This window comes from Medicago truncatula, chromosome 5 (genome assembly GCF_003473485.1).
Source record: "Medicago truncatula cultivar Jemalong A17 chromosome 5, MtrunA17r5.0-ANR, whole genome shotgun sequence".
Lineage (NCBI taxonomy): Eukaryota > Viridiplantae > Streptophyta > Magnoliopsida > Fabales > Fabaceae > Medicago > Medicago truncatula.
In genome coordinates this window covers 1,179,171-1,200,111 of record NC_053046.1, presented here as the reverse complement: position 1 = coordinate 1,200,111, position 20,941 = coordinate 1,179,171, and the positions used below count along the sequence as shown (strand labels likewise).

General features: G+C 33.0%; 2 protein-coding genes across 7 annotated transcripts; both read right to left on the bottom strand.

Annotated features, from left to right (window-relative positions):
- Positions 1 to 113: 113 nt before the first annotated feature.
- LOC11443162 (uncharacterized) lies at positions 114 to 5,517 on the bottom strand. Of its 5 annotated transcripts, none has more exons than XM_024785074.2 (7): positions 5,100 to 5,510; positions 4,540 to 4,686; positions 3,585 to 3,893; positions 1,416 to 3,420; positions 1,144 to 1,268; positions 907 to 1,019; positions 114 to 530 (listed from the first exon to the last, which is right to left on the bottom strand). In XM_024785074.2, exons 3-7 carry the CDS (start codon positions 3,859 to 3,861, stop codon positions 423 to 425), a joined length of 2,628 nt encoding a protein of 875 aa, XP_024640842.1. In that variant the 5' UTR covers positions 3,862 to 3,893; positions 4,540 to 4,686; positions 5,100 to 5,510; the 3' UTR covers positions 114 to 422. The 5 variants fall into 5 exon arrangements, with proteins under 5 accessions (XP_024640842.1, XP_003610789.2, XP_024640843.1 ...); XM_003610741.4 differs by having other exon boundaries at positions 1,144 to 1,265; positions 5,100 to 5,505; XM_024785075.2 differs by lacking the exon at positions 4,540 to 4,686 and having other exon boundaries at positions 5,100 to 5,511.
- Positions 5,518 to 7,306: 1,789 nt separating this feature from the next.
- LOC11443161 (stAR-related lipid transfer protein 7, mitochondrial) lies at positions 7,307 to 12,422 on the bottom strand. 2 transcript variants are annotated; one of them, XM_003610740.4, is made up of 6 exons: positions 11,889 to 12,422; positions 9,240 to 9,405; positions 8,784 to 8,960; positions 8,625 to 8,708; positions 8,194 to 8,275; positions 7,307 to 8,100 (listed from the first exon to the last, which is right to left on the bottom strand). In XM_003610740.4, exons 1-6 carry the CDS (start codon positions 12,254 to 12,256, stop codon positions 7,667 to 7,669), a joined length of 1,311 nt encoding a protein of 436 aa, XP_003610788.1. In that variant the 5' UTR covers positions 12,257 to 12,422; the 3' UTR covers positions 7,307 to 7,666. The 2 variants fall into 2 exon arrangements, with proteins under 2 accessions (XP_003610788.1, XP_013453336.1); XM_013597882.3 differs by lacking the exon at positions 11,889 to 12,422 and adding an exon at positions 9,519 to 9,670.
- Positions 12,423 to 20,941: the final 8,519 nt, after the last annotated feature.

Genomic DNA, 20,941 nt, shown 5'->3' with positions numbered 1-20,941 from the left:
GTTGTGTTTGCTTGTTTTTATCATGACTAATTAAAGATAACCGAAAAATAACATAAATTTTAGAGGATATATAATAAGACAGTCTGAGGCATTATTATGATTACGTTCTCGGATTCATTTTGATAAAACTGTGTTTGTCCAGTTCTGCATGTATATATTATTTCTTTAAATCGAATAAGTATTGTTTTCTATACAACTTGTTATAAATAAGAAACAAAATATGAGAGTATCAACTGCTTATGATGATAAATAAACATATTAACACTTAATAAAAGACTAAAGGACTAGTTGCCGTGAGCATAGCTCAGTTGGTAGAGACATTGCATTATCTATGGCACAGGTCGTGGTTCAGACCCTAGATTCCCCACTTATTCACCTTAAAAGTGAAATTCTAGCTACTAGGCTGCTTGACTAAAAAATGGTTAAAGGCCTAGCATTTGTTTCTTTTTCAATTTTGCTATCAGATCTTCTTCAGATGGAATCTCAACACCTGCTTCTGAGTTGGCAGACCACCATTCCATGATTTCTTCCTGTACAAAAGGGGAAAATAGCATCAGTTGAAATTAATAGCCAAAACATGTGCTCCTACATGTTGATTGTAATAAAGTACTAGTTTCTCATCATCATCATACACACATGAAAGTTTCCCATTCCATAAAATTTATTAGAGCTGAATTTCACATGAGTTTCTGGAGTTATCAAAATGACATTGAAACTAATAGCTTCAATAACAATAGGCACGCATAAAATGAGAACTAGCAGAAAATCTTACAGATAAAAGATTAATTGTTATGCACTTGCAGTGTAAAGTTGATTATTATCACGATAAGTGCAGTTAAAAAAGTTTTACAGTGACAATATATACAAATTAAATCCAAAAAATAATCATTGATGATTGATTATTACCTCAAGAAAATCTTGATTGGATATATAATGACTTTCTACCATACACTTGATTCCCCCTACTTTCACTGAGAGAGATTTTCTGGTATGCTTCTCTAAACTATGTTTCTCGGATTCTATCATACACCAGAATAAGAAAAAGTTTAAAAACAAAAAAGCATTATGAACAAGTTATCCAAAAAAAAAAATGAACCAGGTATGATTCTACATTCCAAGGGCAAGGTGTGATTTTAATTATACCACTTATCGTTATACAAGCCACATGGTAACCAGTTCCTCCAAGCCCTTCTTCCCACTTCCCAAGCCGCAGGCGCAAGAAAAAACCCTCAAGTTGCGAGAATGATCCATGAGCAGTTACCCATCTGCTACACACTAACTGTAAGTATCTCTTTAGTGCTAAAACTTTGACCAAGAAGAAATATATTTCATCCTTAATGTAATTGGGCAATAGATATAATTAGCTTTATGATACAAAATGTCACAGTATAAGTTAGTGGGATTGCATTACTTACTTCAGGATGTCGGTGCGGGACAATTGAAGCTTTTTCACTGCATCAAAAATTCCCTCTGGCACATGTGAAATCTTTTTTTCAGCCAATCTCGATGGAGATGTTATACTAGGTTTCTCTTTGTATTTGTTTTCCTTTGAACTAGAACCACAATATTTCTTGCATGATGCATTGCATTCTATCTTGGCGTTTATAACGTCATTGGATTTCCGCTTTAAATTAATATTCTGATCTGTTTTGGGATGGATTCCATCATGGATAGCACCGCCAGATAAAATCCTGTCTGCCTCGTCAATCTGCGCCGGTCTTGCACTCCCTTCATGGAGAAAGGTTTTGACTTTCGATTCATGTTTCCTTTTTGAGATTGAACTGGAACATGAAACTGCCCAGTGGTTGAGCTGAAAACATTTAATGCACATCAAAGGAAAATTTTCCGGACCTTCATATGAATTTACATTCTCCTGAAGATCTTCTAGCTCACTTTCTGCAACTGCTGAGCAATCACTGAGTTGGTGACCTCTTTTTCCACAAAACAAACAAAACAGATTTACTTGTGAGGTACATTCTGGTTTGTCTGTTGGCATGATATGTTTGGGGCCAACAAATCTCCTTGCAAACGTCGAAGCCATTTTCTCCGAGGTTGTGAATCCTCGCGAAGATGATGAAAGGTCGTTGAACATATACTTCAACTTTTGGCTGTTACTTCTCTCATCTTCCTCAAAACCACTGGATTTTGGAGCAAATCGAGTTATCCATAGACTCCCTAGATTGTCTTTCCGGTGACAGATATTCTCTCCTTCCTTTATCTCGGATGGTGCGTTGGAATCTACATTATCAGTATTATTTGTATTTTCTCTGATTGAAGATGAATTTGATACCATTTCTTCCTTGTCCTTAATAAGGCACAAGTTTGAACAATTTTCATTCTCTGCTGGGTTAATTTTGATTATTTCCTGACTGTTATAAAAATTTAAAGGTTCGACATTAGGCTGTGACGGACCAGCGTCATATCTCCCTGAAGCAGCTTCAAACTTATTTGATTGAAAATGCCGTTTTTCAAGGAAATTGCTCTCTGGAAAACAAGTTATTGGAGTAGCATTTATTCCATGTACCATGTTATTACTTGGCTCTAAATCCTCGTCACCTTCTCCTTCTTGATGAAACATTCTTGTTCCTATATTCTTCAAACTTGGACAATACATGGACTGAAAAATGGATTTGAATCCTGTATTTTTCGGCTCAGGATTTTGATTCGTTTTGCATGTGATACGTTTCTCGTCAAACCATGCATTATGAAGATTTGGATTTGCAAGTCTAACAGCTAAAGTGCTCGAATCATCTTGAGTTGATTGTGAGAGCCCTTTCACCATGCTTGAAATCCAGTTTCTGAATGAGCTTTCTTGTTTAATGTAGGATTTGGAACCAGAAGTTTCTTCATTGTCGATTTTGACTCTTTTACTCCCAATTACCAACTGTTGTTGAAAGTTATTCCGCTTCTTACCTGTGGAAAAAAACCTAGCACTGTTACAGCTTTCAACACTTGAATTGCTGTCATTATCCATGGATAATCTTACATTTGCGTCCACGTCTGATAAGGACTTTTCCTTGCCTTTGTTTTTTGCGATGCGGATTTCACTGTTACATGGAGAATGCAAAACAGGAAGAACCTTATCACAAGGCAGTGTCATTTCATTGTCCTCATATTTGTTTTTAGTCTCACTAACAATACCTACCCATGTCGCAGCACAAGCAGGTTCAGCATCAACATTTCTTAAATCATTCTCGGCACTAGATTCCAGTTTTTCTATAGGATTCCTGCTGGAGGATGTTAAATTAGTTCCTGCAGCACCAGAGCCTTTGTATTCAGTTATAGGCTCAACTGCAGTACTAGTACCATAATTTACGCCTTCATTGGAAGGTCTCCTCGATGGAGAATTTTGCTCCATAATAGGTTTAGGTTCATCTAATTGAAGTAATAAATCATCCGTTGGCCTTTGATCAACCTGATCTGCAGAAAATTCAGAACGAGGAATACTATTAAGGCATGCAGAAGAAAGAACTAAATTTCTCTAATAAAAACATTCAATTCAATAAACCTACTTATTTGAACATCGAGGGTATATTTCAAATGTTGGAAACTGTATTTAAAATAACAACCTATATGTTTCTTACATTGATTATAGCAGCTAGGTCCAACATCGCGAAAAAGAGAACTATTTTTATCAGCAAAGCTTGAATCGGCACATTTAAGACTTAAACCTTTATCTGAAGACCAAACTAATTCGGAAAGAGGGTCAGTAGTAGCTAATGTCATATCAGCTCTTGAAGCTGCATTTGCACCTGCACACGAGTCATTTTTCAAATTTTTCCAATCGCACTGGTTAGCGTTATTCAGAAAGAGTTCACTATCAGTCTTTGGTTTTACTATCTTGTTTTCTTCTCCACTCATCTTCAGAAGGACAAACACTTCCAAGAATGTTCCTGAAATATTATTCAAATCAAAATCAACTTCTGAGTTGCACCTTAAAATGAAAATAATTCTAAATTCAGTATATATATAACAAATGTAAATGTAAAGGAAACTAATTCCTTAAAAGTAACATTAAGCCTAGAACCGAATTACTTGACTGAATTACGTATTACTCATTAGTCAGCTTTCTGAAATGCACCTTATTAGGTCTGCTGCATACATTCATTTGTTCGCCTTTCCGTCGTTAAAATCAAGTTGTTTCAATAAACCATTGTTCTAACTTCTTCATGCAACATTCTCGATTCAAGTATTTGAGATTTAGGGTATGCTTGTATAAAGGGTTTTGAAGGGCTAAGTCTATATTTTGGGCTAAGTCTGTTTTTGAAAGAATAACATAATACATGATCATGTAACATTCGGTCTCACTTAATTCAATTCTAAAAACTTTGTATAGCTTTCTTAATTCAGAAAAGAAGAATAAACTCCTCCAAAAGCCTCCGTCCAAACATACCCTTACTTACGAACCAAATAAAGGAAGTATTAGATTTAATTGACAAAGATAGAAAAATCATATCACAAAAGCATTATAGGTTAGGTTGTAACAAAGTTGAAAATAATATCTTGCTATGGATAATGTTAAGGATGATTCATTCATACCATAAACTCAAATTGTTTGTTAGAGAACAAGCTTATGAATGGATTTCATAGCTAACATGCATGCTTCTTCATGACAAATCTTCATGGCCATCCAAACAAGAATCAACTGCTAAAATTGAATTTAATTCAACAAGTTGAATTGGAGCTCTGCAAGAATTCAAATTCAACTCTTGAGTGTTTGACCATTTGACCAAAGATGCTTTAATATAAAAGCTTAATTCAAATAGTGATAGCACATGCCATTGTTGGTTATTTTCCATGACATATTCTATACAACTTTTGACTATTACTACAATTACTATTACTATTACCACAAAACACAACACTAAGCATGTTAATACACAATACTATTATGTTAATAAAGGTAGGATATTAAAGCATGTATGCAACTTAAAAGTTACAAAAACATAATCTAATAAGATTAACTTTATGGATAAGATAAAGTGGATCATATAATATACATATCTTATCTAAACAAAACATAATCTTATAAGGTTGAATCCTTGAAAGTGAAGAAACCAATGAGCAAGCTAAGAAGTGATAGAAAGAAAGAAACATACCAGTTATGTTTGATCCACAAAACAATGAATCTTGTGAGCAAAGCTAAGAAGTATTATTAGTGATAGATAAGAAAAAAGAGAAAGTGAGGAAGTGGAATTGCTGTTGCAAGTTGCAAGAGCTAAGTGACAGATGTCATGTCATGACAGTTAATGTGAAGCTGCCTTGCTTGCCTTCCTTCTTTTCTGCTATTTGAGGTTAAGCTTATGCCACGTGGATACATTCTCTGCCACTGACCACTTATATACGGTGATTATATTTAGTGTATACATATGCAAATTTGTCAGGATCACTCAAAATAGCATGTGAATCTTAGTATGAATTAACAAATAAGGAATACATCATCCGCTCACAAATATAAGCAAAAATTTACGTTTTAGGTTCATTCAATAAATAATGTATGTGGTCTTTATTGTAGACAACATACATTATTTATTGAATAATTTAAAATATGAATTTTTGTTTATATTTGTGACTGTAGGATGTATGTTATAAGAGTATATTTAGAACACTTCAAAATGAAGCAAATTTAAATATTTTGTCTTGGAAATTGTTGTATTCAACTTAAATCAACTCTTTGAATGTTCAAAGATTTGTTAAAATGCTCTAGCATAAACACTGAACCATATGTTGAGAATTTCGAACATCAAATTGCATAATCAATTTAATTATATTAGTACACATTGTGAAACATCAACAAGTTCCCACATATCTAGCTTCAATAATCTCTTCCTTTTATAAGGCTAATTTTGTATTTTCAGTCTGTTTAATTTCATTTTGGTCTGTTGAGTTATAAAGATTATACGATTTGGTCTCTTAAGCTTTTTTTAATCATTTTGATATTTAAGTTATGAACTTTAGTCCCAATATTAAGAAATTTTGGTCGTTTTAGATGGTAATGTTTGTACCTTACGAGATCAAATTATCTAATATTTGTAGTTTTATTTTTGGTACAATCTAATATTTGTAAGTTAAGTGACAAAATGAAACCAAAAAAAAAAAAACTTAAGTGATCAAATTGTCTAATATTTGTAATTTAACAGACAAAGAAAAACATAACAGACCAAAATGAAACCTAAAATTAACTTACGGACCGGTGCTCCTGGAGCATTGATTAAAGAACTTAAAAAAGAAAATTTTAAAATAAAAATAACACTTTTTATGTTTTTTAGAAGTTGACAACATAAGTTTCAATGTAATACTTTCTATATTTAATTCCTTAATCAGTACATCGGAATACCGGTTAACATTTCTCTTAACTTATTCAATATGTAACTTAGTCTTTTTTTAATATAATCTCTTTCTTAGTAAATAATTAGCATTAAGGGTCATCTACTGACGGTTTATTTAAGATTAAACTAGTCTGTAGGTTACTATTATCAATTTTTATTTAGGCCTCTAATCCCTTTAGTTAATCTATAAAAAAATAAAAATATTTATACAACCATTTGTGATAACATTTATGACAATTTTTTTTTTATACTTTTTATTTTCTCTCCATTGTTTTGTTTTCTATATCAACATCTATTTTCTTTGTAAATTATAGTTGTTTTAAAAGTTGTCACACAAATGGTTGTTCAAATAACACACCAAAAAATATCTATAGTTTAAAACGTTTTCGGAAAGTGAAGGCACATGTAAGCAGATTTTTTCGAGGGATCTATTGGTGGACCGCCTCAAAGTGGTCCTTGTGAACATATCCTTTCCTTATTGGGATGTTAATGATTAAAAAAAACACATAAATGTTTTTTTTTTTACAAGGAAAAATATAAAAAATACAGAATGTTAACGATTAATTTTGTATTTGTTTACAAATTCCTTCAATATTTTTTTATTTAGGAAAGGGGTGGGTGTTTGTTGACAGACCAATGGCTGAATGTAGGATGGAGACCAATGGCGCTCAAGCTGTGGCAAAGCTAGGTTACACCATTTCTCTCTATCATTTGTCAGCTTCCACCCTATTACATGTGTGTTCCTTCAGATATATAACCCTTTTACATAAGTTCATGTTTGCTCGATTTATCTAAAAATTGAGCAAACCCAGACTCCTTTAACTATTGACCCTCCTTGGGGTTATAGAGCAACAAGTTTAACTTTCATACAAGCAGTGCTTAAGTGGTAAAGGAAGGATAGTTTTTTTGGCTTAGAACTATATACTGCTTTTCTTGTTTTTATCAATTCAAGCCATAACAGACATTTGAACACATACTACGGAAGAAAGAACGTTGACATTAAATAACTGGACTATATAGACCAACAGTTACACATTCAAAAGACTAAAATGACCGACTCAGACTTACAGGGGTCAGAATGAAATTGTACAACTCTGTGAAAGGATCCCATCCCCCTCTCTACGCCCTCGAAGAAAGAGGCATGTAATTGCAGCTTTGCATTCTAAAATACACAAATGCGAGATGAATCAATAAAGGTTGAAACTACTAAAAAAATAATGATGATAATAGCTGCAAAATTAGCATTCGATAGTGATAAATATGGGCTAAATATAATTTATGATGAATCTTCCGAATGTTGATTAATGGAACATTCCATTGAATAGATCCTAGATCTCTCATCTCCGTGCAAATCTATGCCCTGCTCCCAACAACAATGCTCGCCCTACTGCACCACTGTGAATACCCAAAACCACAGCAACAGTCCCACCTAAGGCCACCCACTTCCAATCCAGGCCGTGACCAATCTGTCGGGCATTGTTGATGGCTTGCTCCCTCTCTTCCATCAAAGATGCATCCTCTAACGAATGCAAGTTTCCATTAGAAGAAAGCCTGGTTGTTTTACTTGCCATCAATGCACATCTCGACAAAGAAGCATCTGTTTTCCTAGCATTCTGGTATGCTCTCATACCAGAGTGCAATTTCTTGACAGCTCCCCACATTCCATGGCGGACTCCTAACTTTGCAACATCTTTTGGAATCCCCATGTCTTCGTGATGCAAAAGGGTAACCTCGCATGCAGACAACTGACCATCTCCTTTGCGAGATTCCACTGCATCAATTTCACACACTCAATTGTTAAAACACCGTTATTAAATAGTTGACGCTAACAAGCAAATAAGAATGGACTTTGCCTATTTCTTACCAGGTTTGATTACCCAACTAGAAAAGTAGAGGTCTACGCGTCTGGGCTTATCGCGTTTTGGCAAACTTGGATAGGGAACCCCCTACAACATTGAAGATTAAATAGTAAACAACCTTACGTTTACACAGTATAATCAGATATGAATTGTCTTTTCTGACAGCACATACACAGGTTTATGAAAAATTAGATTGGCTACAAAAATAAATATAAGAAACGGGGTCGAGTAATAGAAAACTCATATTAACAAATTCTTAGCATGACAATTTAAGCTCAATTGTTTCTAGTGATAAATTGAAACTTTCGCTGTTAGAGCTGACAAATTAACAGGATTTTCTTTTCTAGTGACAGAAGAATGGAGGCTAGCCATTGGGAAAGAAACAAGATAAAATGTCACAAAACTGCATAAATTATGCCACAACTCATAGTCATACCTTTGTCACACAGTAGTATGCATTTCCAGCCTGCCAAATCCTTCGAGCGATAATATATTCCCGATCACTACAGAAAAAGGGGAACTATGGATAGAAAAGTAAGTGAACCATGTCAGTGTACATTAAATACAACATTAACTATTTATTTGGTCTAAATACCTTTTTAATCCAGTGAACAATTGATGTCCCATTATGAGGACATTCTTTCAACACTTTGCAGTGTGCGAGCATAGGATCCCATTTGGGACGAAAATCATCATCCCAGAAGAAATCCCTCACTAACTCAGGAGTTGCATCTTCAAATACAGTTCTACTACGGTAAACTGTAGCCCCTGTCTGTTAAAAGCTCCAAGATCAGATGCTGATTTATTTTAGTCAAACTACAAAGAGAAATAATCATCAACATAGATGATGACTACGTAATGAGCCTTTTGGGTGTTAAATATGGAATATAGATAACTCACATAAATCCACTTTAAACTAGGAAGTAAAAGTGCCTCAAATAGAAAGGATATCCAAAAAAAATATTTATCTGTAACATGTATTATTTTATTTTATTTTTGCCAGATTACAGACAATATCCGCACAAGATGAAAATTGAACATCAAAATCTACCTCAGAGTCATAACGCCAGGCTTTGTATTGCATATTTGGTGTTGACCTTTCCATAAAACTTTGCCAGTCAATCTCTCCGTCTTTCCCTTCAAGAAGATGAAGAAGATGTTCCAAATCAGCCTCTCTAACTGTATCTTTGTCTCTCTCGTCGGCTTTATCACCGGACCTAATGTATGTGCAATAACCAAGTTCCAAAATGAATAAAACACTTCATTCTTCCGCTAGAAATACAGTACAATATATCAAACAACCATCCAGGAACTAGAAGTGACCACTTACATAGGAACATCAATTTGATAATTAATGTTTGGGCGCATTTATGAAATCCATGATACAGTAGAAAGAAGCTCATTGTCATATTTAAGGAAATTAGACACACACAGAAGAAATGGGAAAAAAATCCTACACATAGAATCACAGTGAACGTGAAGTGCTAAGTAGAAAAATCATAACAAAGTTCTACTACAAGATTATCAATGCTGCAACTATACTCTAAGGCTCTGTTTGGGAGTTTGGAGGGGAGATTAGAGGGGAAAAAAATAGAGAAATCATTCAACTTTTTTGAGAGAATTTTTTTGTAGAGAATGATAAATGAATTTTTATGCTTAATATATTTTTAATATTGAGTATTATAACAACATAGATTATAATTGAAAAATTTATCCAAGCCACACCAAAACCCTTCCAAAATCCAGTTGTGATACAATTTGAGTCCTCCAAATTAGAGTATTTTTTGTATCACGGAAAAAAATCAATCCCCCAAAGCACTCCCCTCCCAAAACCCTTCATTCCTTCCACTTCATCCTTCCTTTCTTTCAAAGTCCTCCCTTTCTAAACTCTCAAACAGACCCTAAGGCTTTGTTTGCAATTTTGGAAGGGAAGGGAAGGGAAGGGAAGGGAAGGGAGGGGAGGGGAGGGCTTTGGAAAAAAGGAAGGAGCAAGTGGAAGGAATAGAAGACTTCGGAATGGGAGGGCTTTGAAAGGGTTTTTTTTTCTTTCATAATTCAAAATCCTCCTAATTTGAAGGAACTCAAACATTGCATTGGAGGAAGATTTCAAAATCTTCAAATTCAATCTATGTTGTTGTAATATTCTCATATTTCAATATTAAAAATATATTAATCATAAACATTCATTTATCATTCTCTACAAAAACACCCTTTCAAAAACGTGTAAGATTTCTCTATTTTATCCTCTGTTCCTCTCCCCCAAAGCCCTCACACTCCCCTTCAAACTCTCAAACAAAGCCTAAAAGGTAGCTAAATAAAAAATGAGATGTGCAAGATAGCAACTAAAATATCTCTCTATCCTTAACCCAACAAAATTATATATAGTCTAAACTCTAAACTAATCCATACATGTAGAAAACCAGTTCCTTAACAACAACAACCAAGTTTTTTCCCACTAAGGCTCTGTTTGGTAAAAATAGCGGATAGCTTATAAGCTAGCTGATAGCGTTTAGCTGATAAGCTAGCTGATAGCTTTTAGCTGATAAGCTAGCTGATAGCTGATAAGCTAACTGAAGTGTTTGGTAAAATTAGCGGTTCAACTAGCTTATAAACGTAAAATGACATAAAAGGGTATTTTTAATTCATTATAAAATTTGTATCAATTGATATTTAAAATATTTAAAATTTCATAGTTTAAATATATTAATCTAATATGTCTTTCATATGTTATTTTTAAATTCATAAATTGGCTAATGTTTTATTTAAAATTGATTTTATTTCAGTTTTTAGACTTTATAAAAAAATTAAACAAAACCTTTAAAAAAAAATTAATTGTTACCCACTAAAACAAAATTAAACGTATTGACCCAAAATCAAACAAAATTAAGCATAACGTAATATGATTTATTTAGGCAAACGTAACATATATTATTTAAGAAAAAATGTAGTTTTTATTTTTGTAAACATGAGCAAATATTTTGTAAAAATAAATAAAAGCGTGAGCAAATATATTTAGTTAAAGTGAAATCTGGGATTAAAAGTGCTATGTTTTTCTTCAACGTAGTTATTTATTACAAAGGGTAGATATGAATTTTTGTTAAATTGATAAGGGTAAAAATGAGACAAAAAATGAGAAGCTATAAGCTATAAGCTCAAACGCTACTTGGAATAGCTTCTGAAAAATAGCTTATAAGCTCGTGAAATAAGCTATAAGCTCATGGTCAAAAAGTGTTACCAAACAGAACTTTTTTTGTGAAACGAGCTTATAAGCTATAAGCTAAGAGCTAAAAGCTCTTTTTTTGGGTTTACCAAACAGACCCTAAGTGTGGTCGGTCAGCTGCATCAATTAAACAACGCCATAGTGTTACATCAAAAACCATGTCTTTCTCAAACTCATTAATCTCTAGATCCTTCTTAATAGATTCTCTACCTCTAGTTTCTACCATCTTTTCTACTATGGCTGTTACCCCAACTCTCTCTGATGCTGTCATTTATAATCATATCCCATCTAATCTTACCACACATATAAACCAATTCCTAAAAATGCTGAAAAAGTATATGAAAAATCAACCATCACATGTCAATACTAGACACACCTGATACATTATATATATTTCAATAAACCAGATAAATTTCAATTAAAAAAAAAAAAAAAAACCTAATAACTTGAATTGAAACCAAAAATAATGTAGTGAATTACCGAGCAGCGTGTTTGGTAGCGTCGGTGGCGTCATCGGAACACGAATTGGAAGAAGGATCTAGCACTTTCTCCTTATTTTTGAAATTAGACCAATATCTGCGACAAATAGAGAAAGCAGAAAGAGCGGTGAACGCTAACCAAAGACGACGAGCACCGAATCCCGGAGGAACCGTCCATAAGAAACGAAACTTGCTCCGAAGACCGATGAAGAGAAGTCCGGTCCACCGTGGGCGCCATGACCAACCGATCACCAAACCGATCATCACCGCAAGCCAAATCGGAACCGCACATAGCAAAATATCGACGAATGTTTCCGTTATTGAAGGTTTCTTCATAAACTCCATAACATCGAATAAATAATCCTCCATAATTGAAATTCAAATCAAATTGAAATTCAAATCAAATTGAAATTGAAATTTATATGATGATGATGCGGATGATGATGGAAATGGAAAGACCGAAATATCCAAAGAACGAGTTATCCTATCCACCTTCTTCTTCCATCCTTCATCCAACGCAACATACAAAGGGATAATATAGATTTTGCTTTTTCAGGGATTTACGGGGACACGTGGCGGGATATTTACCGTTGATGTGGTTAGATTAATTAAGTAGTAGTAATTAAGATTTGTTATAGTTTGGCAGCTCAGAGTCTTAAACCTTATCTAATTAATCCGAAATATAAGTATACAGTTGTTGAAGATATTGGATATACTATTATTTTCTGTTACGGTTGGTGCTTAACCTTAGCTGTAATTCTTTTTCTATTTTTTTATTTTATTGAGAAAATATTGTTACTTCTTTTGGTTCTATATATTTAAGATAAATGCATAATATATGTAAGGTGGGATTAAATATCAATTTTGACGAAATTAATTTTGTAAAATTGATTCTTGATAAAACTTACTTGATTGTAAATTTATTTATGTTTAGATATATTTAAGTGAAAGTTGATTTAACAATAAATTTAAGCAACCAACTTGGGTGGCAAGGAGGTGTTAAATTGAGGTCTTCTTCGATGGCAATTCTGATGAGCTTGTTTGATTTCTTAAAAAAACAATAAATGTAAGGCTAAATCCAATTATAGAAGCTTGTACAAAAAAAAAACCAATTATAAAAGCTAAAAGCTAAAAAAATTTAGCAATTCTACATAAAAAATCAATTCTCCCTTAAATAGAATCACTTTCGGCCCTCCAAAATTGAACTGAACATAAAATAACATAAAATTTTTTTGGAATATTGCTTTACACCCGGCACATTTGGCTCGCGCACTGCAGGCATATCAAATATGCCCTTGCGTTAGTTAAGTCACGCAGCGTGACTTAACAAGCGCACCTTATAACCTCTGCGTGACTTAAGTTACGCACCACTGGCCTATGCGCCAGTTAACTCACGCACCTTGGTCGATGGTTAGAGCTGAAGAACAAACGTTTTTTGGTCTTTGGTCAGGTTTTCAACATTCATTCCACACATTTTTTTACCAAATTTTACACATTTTTTTATCACATTAATGGTGTTTACAACCTATACTACCATTCCCACCTATAAATATCCCTCCATACTTACCTTATTCCTCACACCATCTCACTTTCTCACCCTCTATTTCTCTTCTTTTTTTTTTTTTTTTTTTTTCAATATTCTCTTCGGGGATAAAAGTGATCAATCTTCTTCAGGGTAAAATAGTGAGTAGCCGACTTGGGGAAATGATCGACCCTTGAGATAAGTTTAAATCTGCTTTTTTAAACCCCATAAACTTTTTACCGTGGGTAAAAAGAATCTTCTTGGGATAAAAAAAAAATCAGATTTAAATTTAGCTCAAGGGTTGATGATGTATTTTCCCCAAAAGGCTGCTCACTATTTTACCCCAAGATGATTGGTCACCTTTTACCCCAAAGAGGGAGAAAATAAGTAGATTTAATGAATTCGAATAAATTATTGTATCAGTTATTGTATTGTATGAATTCTATTAATAAAATAAGATGTTGTTATATGCCTCAATTTATTTCATTCCTTTTTATTTTATATTTGCTTTTATTTTCTAATGTTGTATTTAATGAATAAATATTAATTTAGTTCATTTACTTTTATTTATATTTGTATTTTTTTAATGAATAATATCGAATCAATATTTATTTTAAGTGCATAAATAAATTAGAATAAAGTAAATAAAATAATTTGAATTAAAAATTCGAATAAAGTCAATAAATAAATTCAACGTGAATTCGAATAAAAATTGCGATAGTGTGAATTCGAATAAAAATTGCGACAACGTGAATTCAAATAAAAATTGCGACATCGTGTATTGAATAAATTCGAATAAAAATTCAATAAATAACATATATAGCTAATTCTCAGTAATACATGTTCCTATCATTACATTACATTCTGGAATGTACCTTCCAACCGCAACAATTATCTTACCCTTGAATGGGGCAAATTCAAACTTGTTAAACTGCATGACTCCAGGATTCGATGAGCATTTTAAATGACGGTATTCAAGTGTCAAAAGAATGAGGTACATTCCTTGACACTTGAATACCATCATTCAAGATGCTCATCGAATGCTGGAGTTCTGCCGTTTAACAAGTTTGAATTACCCCATTCAAAGGAAGACAATTGTTGCAGTTGGAAGGTGCATTCATTCCTTGATCTTTTGGACGTTTATACCGAACGTTTGTACCTTACAACTACAACAATTTGTTACCTCTGAATGGGGTAAATTCAAACTGGCCAAACAACAGGACTCAAGCATTTTGTAACACTCATATTTCTATTAAAGCTATTAAACATGCGAATAATACATTTATTCAAGAAATAGAGGCTACGCCACATTCAAAATTCATAAAAAACCAATAAACATGTATATAAACCTCAACAGTCGCAGCGGAATATAAACCAGAATATTACATCATCATAATCCAAATAACAGATAACATGAATATTTCAATATAAACATCATGCACTTGATCAATAATAATATTCTCATATATATACTTACATCAAAGCCCCAATATCTCACATTAATAAACATCAATCACATTTATCATGAATAATCATCAATCACATTTCATAAACAATCACCAACCACATTTATCCTGAATAATCATCAATCACATTTCACCAATCACATTTCACCAATAATCACCAACCACATTTATCATGAATAATCATCAATCACATTTCACCAATAATCACCAACCACATTTATCATGAATAATCATCAATCATGTTGTGAATTCGTTGAGAAAACCACACCAATAAAAACTTGATGTGTGGAGCAAATTAATATCAAGTAATCAAAACAAGCGGGTAGCAATTAATCCAAACAAAACCAGCAAGAGATAAAAGGAGAGAGAGAGAGAAAGAACACAAGATATTTGTTTACCCAGTTCGGTCTAATGATGACCTAGTCTGGGGGAGAGAGCAGCTCTCCGATCCACTATAATGAATGAGTTTCTTTACAAAGAGATAATGAGTTTCAAGAATCAGTCTTCAAACCTAATTCTACCCAAGTCCCAGCCTCTTCCCGTGACCAAGAGACTCAATCCTAATAGTGTTTTGTTCAAGGTGAATCAAAACAATCCCAACCCTAGAGTTGTTGCCAAGAGAGATTCTCTATAAACCCTAGTTTGTTTGTTGGTCTAAACCTTGTTTTTCTACACACTTTTATCATCTGATACAAGGCTATATTTATAGTAGAAAGTAAACCCTTATAAAACTGAAACAAATCTAACTGAAAATACGTTTTATTTTTATCTTCAGCGCGACCATCGTGGCGCGATGAGGCTTCATCGTGGCACGAAATTTTCAGTGTCTGCCCAGGAATCTTGCTTCAGCCATTGTGGCGCGATGCTTCTCCATCGTGGCACGATGCTCCAGATTTCTGATTTTAAGTTAACTTCTCACAAATCACATGTGTCATGAACAATTATCAATTCACAAATATTCATTCACAATCACCAATCACATATATCAATAAGACTCATGTCATGATATTCACCTATTGATACATATATGCATGTGGTACCAAATCTCCTCAAGGTCGTCACCCATATCTAGATCTCAAAAGATCTCTGCCAGGCCGAAGCCCTATAACGAATAAAACATCGTATCTAGATCTCAAAAGATCTCTGCTAGGCCGAAGCCCAAAACTAGATCTCAAAAGATCTCTGCTAGGCCGGAGCCCAATAATGAATAAAACATCATCTCAACACGACTATGATGCATGGACATGTAATAAGACTCGATAACGCGACAACAATCCAAAATTTTCACCTCAATATATAGGAGAACACCCAATTATATTGATTATCTCCACAACATTTGCATTATCAAGAAAACATGTCCATACACAAATAAATCATAGTATTCACCATCACACATCAACATGATTATCAATAATCAACAATGTCATTCAACATCAACTATCACATGTAGTTTCACCATTTCAAGCATTCTCATATTCCAAGTAAGAGGGAAAACAACATCTCATGATAAATATCATATTCAACATCTACGATTCATCATACATCAACATGATTATCAATAATCAACAATGTCATTCAACATCAACTATCACATATAGTTTCACCATTCAAGCATTCCTTACATTCTAAGTAAGATGACATACATATCTCATGATAATCATCATATCCAATACAATCATTCATTCATACAACTTCACTTAGTCATACAAGAATAATCATAACAAATCATAAGACAATTGGCTCAAGAAACATTTCCGACAAAAATCCAAATCATGTGGCAAACGACCAACATTGATAATTTTCAAAGCTAGGCAACTTATTCAAGTTTGAAATCCTACAATTCAATCTTAATAAATCATATAAGTATGAGCATAGGCCACTTACGAACTATCAATCATTAGTTCAAAGATTAGCCTAAGTTCGTATGAGAAAATCTCAAGTTTATACATTCCACAATCCCACCCGAAAATTAAGTTTGACATGATTAAGACATTGTACCAACTTTACAAGCATTTTCTAAGCCCATATGAACTGTAGACCAAGCTTGCAACCATTTTTGTTCACAAAATTCCAAGTTTCAACAATTTCCGAAAAACCGAAACAACACAATCTCAAGTTTCAAACCATTTGGAAAATCCAAGTTTTGACCATGTAAAATATGTTCCAGCAAAAATATGAATCAAAACAGCAAAATAACACATCATTTTCAACTCTAACATCTCAATTTCGATCACTAAAACATAGCTTATTTCACGTGATCACTTAAAACGACATTTTAGCTAAAAACCCGTTTTCACCGATTCAATTCCACCCAAAATATTTCTCAAACCATCAACACATTCACATTCCCAAATACATAAATGCATACTCAATTATTCACTCTAAGTACTTCATTAAACCCAATATCAAGTTTGGAAAAGTTCCACAGCTCATAGAAAAAGTTATGATAAGTTTTCACAAAAATCCACATGACTCATGTGTAGTAATTTGATCATAACTCAAGTCCAAAAAATCATTTGGAAGCCAAACCAAAGCCATTAGAAAGCTAACACAATTATCTAAAACTTTCATGTTTACATAAAAACCCAATTCAAAACGGAAACGGGTGAAAAATGTGAATGTTTTCCAGATTTGCCTGACAGAAAATCGGCGGCCGATTTTCGTCGAACCAAAACTGGAAAATCAGCTCAGAAATCGGTGGCCGATTTTGGGCTTCACAGCAGTTCAAAAATCAGCTTAACAATGCGTTTGTCACTCAAGAATCACTCTTAAATCACTAGAATTAAACACAAGACTCCCAAATTAAATCAAACATTACCCATAATCATAACACTTGTAAATAACACTTATATCACTTCAAATCATCAAGTTCACATCCAAAATCATAATCAACCCATTTTCATCAAAACACCAACAACATCTCATTTCTCAACAACAAATCATGAATCATGCAAACCCAAGCCATGAATTATCATCAACAACATGACTTAGCAACAACAACATCAATTGATCATGAAACTTATCACAATTCATCAACAACATTGCATAATTCACCAATTGAGCATATTTTCAACATATATCATTTTCTCATACTTTGAACATGTAATTCAACTAACAACCATTCTATTATCCATAACTTCATACATCCAAACATGTCATCATAATTAGAGCATGAATTTCATCATTTATGAACAATTAATCAATTCACCAAAATAAGCATTTTTCATACAAATAATTGAAAATTGCAATAAGTGATATGATGAATTCTAACCCCCTTACCTTAGTAGATTAATCTCCCTAGCTTAGGCTTCAATTTTGCTCCTAGCTCTTCTCCCAACCCTTGATTCTTCAAGTCCTCTTCTCTCTACCCTTTTCTCCTCTTGCTCCCACACTCTCTCTATATTCACTCTAAAAAATATCTTATGAAGGAAAGTGTGAGGAAATTCTCATAAGAGTAGGTTTTTATACTAGGTCTCCTTATTGGGCTTAACCCTCCACTTAATGGACTTAACCCATTTCTATTCAAACCAAAAATGTTTCTACACTCTAACCGGTAATTAACTAATAACGGTCAAGTAATGGTAAAATCTTAGTTTTACTCTAGTAACTTAGTAAAATAACTATTCTCACTAATTACTAAAAGTAATTCTCACCAAAACTTATAATTTTACCCGTTCTAACCAAATGAACAAAATACCCCTAAGTTTAAAATGACTAAAATACCCTTCTAACACGGAAACCCATGAAAATGCATCCAATGATGAATAATCACACACAAACACATATAAACACATAATAAAAGTAATATGGTTAAATTTAAAGTCACAAACCGCCGTTGAATCCTACATCATCTTACAAATTAATTTAGTGAGACGTTCGTAGTTAAAAGTACGATAGATTTCTCGTCGTTTCACGGACACGAAAACCAAAAGCGACAAGTGAAGATATAATTGAAAATATAAAATTATATAATCGATCAAAAAGATACAATTTAGGAGTATTTAATGAAGTCTAACCCAAATAAGTCTTTTAGCTTGTAAAGTTTCCTTACTTTTATGCATTTTTGTTTATATTACCACAAACTCTTGCTGTCTTGCAAACCCTAACTAAGAACCAGAAGACAATTGAACGCCTAAAAATATTGCATGTCTCTGTGTCAATACAACAATTAAAATATTTTTACACCGCTAATGACTATCAAATCTAGGACAATGGCCTCAAGTGTCCTCAGTCCTCACGTTAGGATATTGTTGTCCAACCCTACAAGCATACTGCAAAGAAATTGTGCAAAGAATCAAAGAGTATCAGAGGTTTACCAATCATTCATATCACATAGTGATTACATGGACCTTCAAAACTTGGGGGAGTGATATCGTTGGACCAATTCCTCCAAGACCAAGTCAAATTAAATTTATTGTAGTTGTTATAGACTATTTTTCTTAATAGATATAAGTTGAGGCTTTATCCACTATTACTACTAAAAGGATGCATAAGTTTGTGCAGAAATATGTCATTTGCGACATGGACTTCCCCACACAATCATCATAAAATAAAATAAAAATAGATCAGCTCAATTTGCAATCTAATAGACGAACGTGCAGGTCGAATCAGCAGAAAACATAATTCTTAATAAATTTCCAAAAAATAGTGGATCAAGCAAAAGGAGAATGAGTTGACGAACTAAACAGCGTTTCTATGGGAATATCATAGAACACACTAACTAAGCCTCAACATACGAAATACCCTTCAAGTTTGTCTATGGAAAAATATGTAACCAAAAAAAAAAATCTAATGGAAAATAACAAAAAAAGATAAAACTAAGAATTTTAGAAATTGAATCGTGAGAACTCCAATGATCATGAAATTAACCTTTGCCCAGTTGATAATGATGAGCATCAGAAAACTCTTGCTAAATTTTCTAAGAATCAAATAACTTGTTCTTCGATCCATTAAGCATTTTGTTATTGTTGACCTGCTCTTTATTTGGGTTCTTCACATTGTTGTACCACTTTCTGATTTTTTGCTTCACACTTTCTTTCTCTTTCTCTTCCTTTTTTCCGAAGTTTGTCAAGGGATATTGCATATACACATACTTTTGCCTAGACTTAGCAAATTCCTTGTAACTGATAACTTCATTAGTTATAGGATTCACCCTATCACCCTTCTCTCGAGTCTTCGTTATTTCTCTAGGTTGCACAGGTTTCTTCATTATTTCTCTAGCTAGGTTGCACAAATTTCTTGAACTAAGAAGGATTGAACTATTAGAGTTGGGGTTATGATGTTATAGCATGTGTATTAGAAGTATTTATAGTGTCGAGTCTATGTAGAATTACTTGAGATTTAAGATTGACTCAAATTAAATTTGGATGCTAATCTTCTTTTTGAGAGGAAAAATTGGATAGTAATCTTGTACACCGTTATATTTTTTGAAGTAAATCTTTTATTTTTTGACAAAATCTTTTTTTGAAGTATCTGTGAATTTGGTAATATTTTCTGTTAACATTTGACTTGAGAGAAGAACTAGCAAAAAATTTCGAAAGGAAATAACAAACAAAATTAAATAATGAAATTATGACCCTCTTTGGATTGACTTATTTTGAGCTTATGTGAGCTTATCTACTTCCATAAGCCTTTTTAAAGGTGTTTGGGTAAATAAATAAAAATAGCTTATCATAGTTTCATAAGTTGCTTATGTCATATTTTAATAAGCCTAAATTTTCAGCTTACCCTCCAGCTTAACAAGGAGCTTATGAATTTATGTAACCTCCTTCGATTCTCTTTGGATCCAGTTTTTCAAAACATATATTTTAATTATAATGTTAGTTATCTTTAGCGGTGCATGAGTAACAAAATTGTTATATACTTATCTTACTAAATTAACACACGTAACAAATATTATTTTTTTTTTGAAGAAAGATTTTTATTATTTTTTTGTTATGTAACAAAATGAAACTGAATATTAATATTTTTCTTATATGAATATTATTTTTGTTACGTAACTATATACTTATCTAATGTTAATTTTTTCTTATATATAATTATAATTAATATATATTATAATATTGT